General features: G+C 36.1%; 1 protein-coding gene across 1 annotated transcript; it reads right to left on the bottom strand.

Annotated features, from left to right (window-relative positions):
* Positions 1-880: 880 nt before the first annotated feature.
* On the bottom strand, positions 881-2,237 carry LOC141700377 (uncharacterized). Its single transcript, XM_074504162.1, has 3 exons — positions 2,005-2,237; positions 1,562-1,886; positions 881-1,465 (listed from the first exon to the last, which is right to left on the bottom strand). Exons 1-3 carry the CDS (start codon positions 2,235-2,237, stop codon positions 881-883), a joined length of 1,143 nt encoding a protein of 380 aa, XP_074360263.1.
* Between the last annotated feature and the right edge of the window lie 7,550 nt (positions 2,238-9,787).

Genomic DNA, 9,787 nt, shown 5'->3' with positions numbered 1-9,787 from the left:
TCTGCCCTACTCTGGATGCTTGAATCTTCCTGAAGACCAAGTCTCCTTGCTTAAGGAATCATTCATTCACCCTTAAGTTATATTCAAAGGAAGCTCTCTTCTGATACTCTGTTATCTTAGCATGTGTCACATCACGAACTTCATCTATTAAGTCCATAACTAACCTTTTCCCTTCTTCATTTTCTTCTAAATGATAAGCTTGAACTCAGGGAGATGAATGTGATATCTCCACAAGAACTACTGCCTCGTCTTAATAGGCTAGCATGAAGGGTGTTGCCCTTTTTGTTACCCTACATGTGATTTCATATGCCCAAAGTATTAGGAGTACTTCATCCACCCAATTATTTCTGGACTTATCTATCATTTTCTATTGTCTACCAAGAACAATTCGGTTTGCTACTTCGGCTTTCTCATTGGCTTGAAGATGAGAAACAAAGGTGAATCATAACTCAATCTCATTTTCCTCAATATACTTCTTGTATTCCTCATTGTTGAACCGTGTTCCATTATCAGTCACCAAGATACAAGGAATCCCATACCTACACATGTTGTTTTCCCACAGGAATTGAGAAACTTGTTTAATGGTTATTTTATCTAGGGACTTTGCTTCGATCCATTTAGTGAAGTAATCAATTTTCACAATCAAAAGCTTCCTTTGTGCAATCACCATGGTGAATGGTCCAAGAATATCCATACCCCATATTGTAAATGGGATGGGAGAGTTTATGAAAATCAACATATCAGGTTGCTTCCTAACAACCGACGCATACTTCTGACAGTGGTCACACTTATTTACATAGTCTTTGGCATCAACCATAATTTCTGGCCAATAGAAGCCTAAGCAAGTAATCATGTGAGCAAGGGCTCTGACCTTCAGATGTTAGCCATAAATGCCTTCATGTACCTCTTCAAGGGCTAGTCGCGCCTTATCAAGCCTGAGGCACCTAAGATAAGGAATCACAAAGGATCTCTTGTTTAGAATTCCATCAATTAAAGAATATCTCAAAGCTCGAATAGCTAGTTTCCGTGCTTCCATTGCATCATCAGGGATCCAACCTATTTGAAGGTGAGCCTTAATGGGGTCTATCCATGATCCTCCAAGCCCTATAGGGGCAACCAGTTTAATATCAATGCTCCGTGTTTTCAAACTGCAGAAGTATACGCTTCCAAAACTATTTTCTACTTCGGAGGAGGCAAACTTGGTTAAAGCATCCACCTTAGAGTTTTCCTCTTTTGGGATATACTCAACATGGCATTCATCGAATTGAGTCATCAAAAGTCTAATAAGTCGTACATACTTGGCCATGGTTTCATCCCTTGCCTCAAATTCTCCATTGACATAGGATACCACAAGCTTTGAGTCCCCAAAGACTTTCAAATTTTTAACCCCCAAGGTTCTAGCTAGACCAAGTCCTGCTATGAGGGCTTCATATTCTACCTCACTGTTTGTAGTTAGAAAATCCAACTTCATGGTATACTCAATTAAGAAATGTCAGGGATTTATGAAACCAACCCAGCTCCACTAGTTTTTTATTTTTGATTTCCCATTAAAATAGAGTACCCAAAATTCCTTATCTTCAGCTTTCTTTCTCATTTCCTTATTGTCCATACCCCCTTGGGGTATATCTTCCTGCCCCCTAACTTCTTGGTTGTCAATATTACATTCAACCATGAAGTCTGCTTCGTCTTGAACTTTTATTACCGTAATAGGCTTATACTTGATATCGAACTCCCCGAGCTCAATGGACCATTTTATCAACCTTCCACTATTCTTAGGACTATGAATAATGTTCATCAAGGTTGTTTTGCCAATACCTCGATCTTGTGCGCTTGGAAGTAAGAACGTTATTTTCTTGAGGCCATAACCAAGGCTAGAGAAAACTTTTCTACGGTGGAGTAGTTCAAATCAGCTCAATGTAGAATCTTACTATCATATTAAATTGACCTATGGCTTCCTCCTTTACTAATACAGCTCTTAAAGCCTTTTTAGAAACTGCCTAATACATGTACAATATTTCATTCATAACTGGTTGGGCCAACAAAGGGGCTTGAACCATGTATTTTTTCAATTCCTCAAACGTTGTTTGACTTTCATTAGTCCAAGCAAAATCTTTCACCTTCTTCAAAGCTTTGAAGAATGGTATGCATTTATCCCCAGATTTGTTGATGAACTTTCTTAAATCGGTGATCCTTCCAGTAAGTTTCTGAACGTCCTTTATAGAACTGGGAAGTTTCATATCTAGGATGGCCTTTACCTTGTCAAGATTGGCTTCAATTTCTCTCTAAGAGACCATCAATCCAAAAAATTCCTGGATGTAACACCCCCAGATCTGGGGTCGGGGATCCGGGTCGTCACGGTCTTTCTTTCCATAATATCACTTAACTTAATTAATAATCAATAACCTCATGATGTGACCCCACACTAACACACACCACAACACGTTATAGTCTCAGAGATGAAATTGAAATAAGTACAAGTCCTTGAATCCACAATTTAAAAGTTATTACAACCCAAAATGATTACTTGATAAGTTTACAGTTAATTGCCATTATCTGCCACAAGTTATAATTATACATAATTGATTCCCAAAAGTAGAATGCCTGATCTACAATTAGATCTACCTCTGCAGCTATAGCAGCTACGATATCAACGGGAAGACGCGGGACACTTCCCACGCTCTTGCGCTGGGTCTGCTTGAGTCTGGCCATCTTTCCTAACTGTTGTTGTGTGATGAAGAAATGAAGCAAGAGTGAACATTACAGCTCACAAGATAATATATAGTGTAATCAATAATGCAAGTATCTAACTAGATAACTTACTGGAAATTCTTATTAAGTGTAAGATAATTACTTACTGGATATAAGCAAAAAGGGAGATGAAGTTACCCATTACTTCACTATACTTATACCATTTTAGAAATCTACTTGAACAACCACTATTCAAAGTATACTAAGTTTTCAAAGGTTCATCATATAAATGAGACTACAATATAAGACTTGAATAGATTCAATCGTTGAAATATTGTTTAAAAGAAATGAAGTTACGAGATACTTCATTTGATGGAAACATCATTATAACTGTTTGACCCTGTCAATGCTTCGAAAATCACCCATCCGTAGCCTTTCGATCGAAATGCTCCGGGTAGTGTTACAGAAATATCCTAACTGGATGATGAACTCATTACGGGAGTTTGCCGCGCCAGGAAGACCACTTACGATGATCAGTCGCAGTAGTGCAACCCCACCATTTTCTACATGTAGAGGAGAACAGTCGGATTTACTTGTCAACCGAACCCTGGACTCCTAAGGAATGAACCGTCTTAGCGGAACTTCCGGGCCATTTGGGCCAATATAATAAGGCTGGGCCGGCACCACTCGACCACTTACGCCACTCCTAGTTCAGATCAAGTCCATGACTCTGAAACGTAAAGCTCGTCCACCCTTTCCCCAAGTAGAAACTTGTTGATACGGCTCCACCAAGAAGTCGTATCTAGTTAGAAAGGAAAACTCACCGATATTTCCCAGGCGGTGCCTGTTAATGGATTAACTTATTCCAAGAATTTTACTTCCCGAGTGTTGGGTAAGTAATCAAAAACTCTTTTATCAAAACAACAACCTTGTTGCGAATATAAAAATACATCACGGAGCCGGATCCCTCCGATTTTGAGCGAGTATTTAAATCCCCTTCGAAAGGAAGATCTTAAATTTGAAAACGAGTTTTGGGATCCGCTCTAACCTTCCAAAAATAGTTTTGATAAAGTTTGAAAATAATCTCTGGAAAATATATAAAGTAAAAATGATTTGATAGTATCAATTATTTTCCGAATACTTGGAAAATATCGAAACTTTATTCTTTAATAAAATAAAGAATATTAATTCATAAAATAAGTGGAACCATAAGTCCTCGAATAAATATTCAAAATAATATTCATTAAATAAAACAAAACTATCGAATAAACCTTATTCGATTAATAGTTTTGAAAACTATATATATATATAATATACTCGGGAACATCGCCTCCCGGTTTAGAAAGATGTTCAACTCTGGGTCCCCTACATTAAGGGTATACGCAAGTACTGCTTATCTCTAGCATAGGTATTATGCAGTTTATAATCAACTGAATCACCAATAAGATATCAAGATTCCAAAACAGGCATGCATATTTATATCATATCAACATGCTCCAATATATCGCAAAACTTGCTAATAACAACCATGCACTTATCACAAGATATTGCACAAACAATTATATACATCACAACAACAGTATAACGGGTAGAAAACTTTCCTGAGCGACTGGGGTGATAAAAGGCATGGGGCGAGTCTGGTAACCTATAAACAACATATAAGTTGAAATTAAACCACGGTCGCTTAAGAAACTAGTTTTTAACCAATTAGACCCTAACGTTCACTTTTGCGCTTAACGATTCACATAAGTCGCTCGAGTACACTCGGCTCCACCATTTTTAATAAATTAACCGCTACGAATTTTAAGGCGACGCTTTCGCGAATACCCTACCAACTGACTTATTAACCTTAAAAAATTGTTTCATACTCCAATTAGTCATTTAAGGACCTTAACCAAGGTTTCAAAGTAAGGCGAGGGGAAATGGTTCATTCGCAAAATGCCGTTACTTAAAACGGTCAGTTCTCCTAAACCGTACATCGGATTCAAGCAAACTACATATCAAAACGAAGCTCGTAACATGAAATATCTAAATATGGCAATGGTTAGAATCTAACAGTGAGTTCACGGGTCCTGAAGTTAAGAACAAAAACAGTCTAGGGTAAATAGGGCATTACGACGGCTATGTTTACGCGATTACCAAAGTTTATACTACTCCAAATCAATCACAAACCAACTTACAACCAATATTACAACCAAAATCCATCCAAAACTCACTACATCAGTCCATTACTTCATGTTTTATCCAAGTCATTCAATCACAAACAAAAGCTACTAACCATACTAAGGTTCATTAACTAATAACCAAGATTTACAACTCAAACTCATTACAAATCCAACCAAACTCTAAATATACATGAATCATGCTTCTCATGAACTATACCAAACATAACAAGCTCTAAAAATTCAAAAGTAGGGCTAGGGTATGAGATTATACCTTCCTTGGTGAGTAGAAGTAACTAAGGAGCTTGAAACAACCCTTGAAAATCCTTACAAAAGCTATATCTAAACAAAAACACAAGATCAAAAATTTCAAGTTCTTGAAAACACTATTCACTCTCTTCTTCAATGATTTATTGAAGGAGATTGTGAAGGAAATGGAAGCTTAGATTCCTAGGATAGCCATAACTAAGTACAAGGGACCTTGGATAATTACCTCATAATTTAACAAGGCTTGGATCTTGGTTTTTGATTTTCTTCTCTTTGAAAAGATGAATAAGCCGAGAGTAGATGTTTTGGAAATAGAAAGTCAACTTCCAATTTGTATTTGTGTTATGATATTTGTTGGTTGGTTGCTACCTTTGTTGGTGAATTGCCTTTTACCATGGTGAAAAATATGTGGCTCACAATCAACCAACCAATCCTTCCCCACTTTGTCATGCTTATGCCATCAAGCTTGGGTCATCTTGTTACACTTGTCTTCTTCTTGTTGGTGTGATGACATCATCATCCCCTAACTTCTTTGATTAACCTTTAATTACTTGGCTAAATACCGCTTATCTGTTATACGGTTCGCTTAACTTTCGTTCGCGTTTATCGTTCGAGGGATCATATCCGGGATCTTATTACTTGGGTTTCCCCTAGACCTTTCTCAATATTTTACATTCCTTTTTATGATCCTCTCTTAAAATCCTTGAATTTAAATCCTTTTTATCATTTTACTTTGTACTCAATTCTTTCTGTATCTGGTGGGTTTTCGGGAAAAATCAAAGTGTTCGAATTTGGATTATGACGATCTTTACATACACTTATATACCATATAGAGTACTAATAAGATCTCAGAATATCAATAAAAGAACCCCTACATAGCGTGGCATGAAAAGTTTTCATATTTAGCATAATCAGCAAAATCACTATTCATAAGGGTTACAAAAAGTCCAAAATTTTTGGGGTTATTACACTGGATCTCACACCAAAAGCACACTTGGAGAGATTCAGCATCATCTTCTGATACCTCATGACTTCCCAATCCGTCTTAGTATTTCAAAAGGTCCAATGTATCTTGGGCTTAGTTCCCCTTTCTTTCCGAACCTCATCAATCCCTTCCAAGGGGATAGTTTTAGCAGTACAAAGTCCCCCACTTCATACTCTTTGTCCTTTCGGGCTAGGTCTGCATACTTCTTCTGTCGGTCTTGGGCTGCTACAAGATGTTGTAAGAACCCTGATTTTTGTAATATTTTAAAACTTTAGTGAATAGTAACTGGAACTAATTATGTAATACGTATGGAGTTCATCACAAATATGAATAGTGGAATTTTGGAAATCCGAGATCATATTCTTGTTTATCGAGGAAAATAAGTGAATGTAAAAGTCGTCGGAATTCGAAGATTCACGATTATACTACGTGCTTTCATATCCATAAGGAATGGCGTAGAACCGGGAATACTACATGGAATAAACATTATATCAAGGTGTTTCTATGATCAAGAGAAAGGAATAGAATTGGTTAAAGGATTATAAGCGATAAAAGAATTCACTACGAAACGAAATGTTATGCGATTAAACTATCGGAATGGAACGACAATCGCGTGTACGATAAATAATCGAATGAGAAATTAATTTCATGCAAGTTGGCCATGCAAAACCAAGCTAACTAGTAGTTAGGAGATGTAACTAGGGAATTAGAAGCTAACTAAAATAGTTAGTAGAATAGTAGTAGAATAGTAAGTGAATAGTAAGTGAATAGTAAATGGGAGACAAGGAAGTATAAGGCCATACCTCCTCATTTCTACTCATCTAAATTGTCAAACAAGCAATTTTTTTTGCTGATTATTATGCCCATATATACACACTATCAAACACATCTATTAAAAATCAAGCCAACCCCCCTCCACCCCTCTCTTGCTCTCGGCTGCTTCTTGCAGAAAAAAGGAAGAATACTCTTCTTCACTTCACTTCTCCATCCTTCCCTCTATTAAAAATTCTATAAAAATTCACAAATCTTCCTTACATCCTAGTAAAGGTATGTCTATTATTTCATGGCCAAATTCTTAATGGTTTGTAAGAAACAAATTCTTGAAGTTCAAGAACTTTATGGACTATTTTGACTAACATGGTTTCTTGGTTTTGTTTCTTAAGGATCTAGCCCTTCTAAGTGTTTTTCAAGCAAACCAATCCCTAATAATCTTAGTACTAACCCTCCTAGTGCTCAAGAAGGTATAACTTCCAACTCTTTAAAGTTTTAAGGGTGGGTTTAAGAGTTATTTATGATGTAGTGTCAAGATCCAAAAGTTTGTGTATGTGTGAGGTTGTTTTGCTCATATTCATGCTAAGTACTTGAGTTTTTGAGTTATGATGCTTGTGTGTGATGCTAGATAAAGTATATAAGGTGTATGTGGGTGGATCTTGAGAAGTAAAAAGTGTTGTGTTGGTCATAAGTAGTGATTTTGTCAAGAACAAGTAATAGAAATGGAATGTGGAGCGTATTGCACTTGGTCTGTCTTCTGCAGTGTATTCGGCCATGTAAATGTTTGAAACTTGTGAGTCACTGGCCAGGAATGGGTAGATCTTGATATTTAGTTTCTGTACATGTATGGATCGTGGCGAGGGGATTTACGGTTTATGAGTTATGACCGTTTTAGTGTAGAGCATTCATACGAAAAGCCAACTGCACATAAGGCCACTTGCATGATGATTTTGAAAGAATGAAAATGATTTCAGAATCTTAGAAAAATCATAATAATTAAATAATGCAGCAAGGAATACTTTCCAAAAAGAATTTTAAGAAAATATTAATTTTTTGATTTTATAAAAATGTTTTAGTGAAGCGAATCGATAATCGCGTACTAACTAAGATCGTTGGTTATTGATTTTAGATCGCCAACAAAAGCCCCGAGACCATACCACTCCTAGCACTCGAGGCAAGTTTACGAAACCCTATCACAAATTATCCATGCTATATATACTGTTGTTATATTGATGCCATGATTTACAGTTTGAAAATATATGTTTGTCTGTGATATCAATACATTCAAATTATGCGATTGTTTACGAAAACAAACTTCGTTTTATACGAGTATGAGAAATTGAAACGTAATTTTAATATAATACAAGATAGTGGGAGTCAGAGATATTTTAAATTGATTTAATTCCTGAACGAGCTGGACGCGGAAGATTTCTATTTCAATAAACAAAGTACTTTCGCGTAACATACATATTAAGCGAACGATTGAGATTTGATTTATAACTATAAGAGATAATCGAATATTCACTCAAGGGATATCCTATTTGATTATTTATTTATAAGTAATACCTAAAGAGTTACTAAAATATCCGGAAAATACTTAAAGAGATATTGAAAAGTTTTTAAATCAAATCACTCTATCTAAAACGTATTGAACCATTCGAAGGATAATTATAAGATGTCAAATCCTGTCTTAAGTATTTAATTAAGATTTTTATCAATTCATTGAACCTTATTGAGAAACATTCTGTACTTAAGGTTTTATCAATTCATTGAACCCTTTTTAAAAATATTCTGAGACCGTAAATATTTAATATTCTGTACTTCTAAAAATTATTTAAAAATAGACATAGTTCCCAAGGATACTTTCTAAATTATTCAAAATTCTCGGAAGAGATCAACCATCTGAAACTTATCAAAACCTTAGGGAACTTAGTCTAGAAGCATAAGGGTTTTGCTTCCTCGCTCAATGAAAAACAAGTGAACAATATATGTAAAACTCTACTACAGTTAAGGGTTTGAAAATGATTTTAAATTCAAAACTTCGACAACTCCCAAGGATCAATTGAATTAAAAATGATGAATAAATCATCTTATTTAAAGGTCAACTCAGAACGATCTAATCCTTCGATAAAGGATTTTGTGTAGATGATATAATTGTTTTGGGACTGGAATGTGGCCTGCCCGGCACGGAGAGGTATCGGGTAGTGACCAGGCGCGGAGTGGCGCAGTGTACAGTTATATGGTCTCTGTGACCATTGACTTTTGGACTTGCACGGAAAATGGGCAACCATCGTGTAATGTCTTGATAAGCCTAAAGGCGGCTAGGTTTGTATTCCTTCTAATAGTAGAGAAAATTTCGTATTCGGCTGATCACCGGTACATGGTTTATTCCAGTATAGTCACTTTTCTCCACTTTGGATAAATTGTCGTGAAACCTACAGCAGAAGGCCGACAAGGCTAAGTTTTAAATAAGGATGTTGATGAATATATATCACATCCATTTGAGAATCTTGGTTCAAGTATCATATTGAGATTTTGAGATGAAATGAGTACGAGTATAAACTGATTAAACTGATACATTTAAAGTTGAGTTTAGCATAAAATTGACAAGTATATAAACTTTTAGAAACCTTGATTATACAATGCTAAATGGTTATTTTTCCCTATTTGATCATATTTAAATAATGGATATATATATCTTGCTGAGCGTTAGTGCTCACTCTTGCTTTTATAAACATCATATCACAACAGATTACCAGCATGGCCCGAACCAGGACGACTACCCGCAAGCGGGTAGGGGACACACATGAGTACCGTAGACTGTTCGTCCACCAGCTACCTCAGGTAGACGAGTAGAGATAGTTTCCTTTTGAGTACTTGAACCAAGACTATTTGTGACCCGAGCCAGTCTCAT

This window comes from Apium graveolens, chromosome 2 (genome assembly GCF_009905375.1).
Source record: "Apium graveolens cultivar Ventura chromosome 2, ASM990537v1, whole genome shotgun sequence".
Taxonomy (NCBI): domain Eukaryota; kingdom Viridiplantae; phylum Streptophyta; class Magnoliopsida; order Apiales; family Apiaceae; genus Apium; species Apium graveolens.
This window is presented reverse-complemented; position numbering and strand designations above follow the sequence as displayed.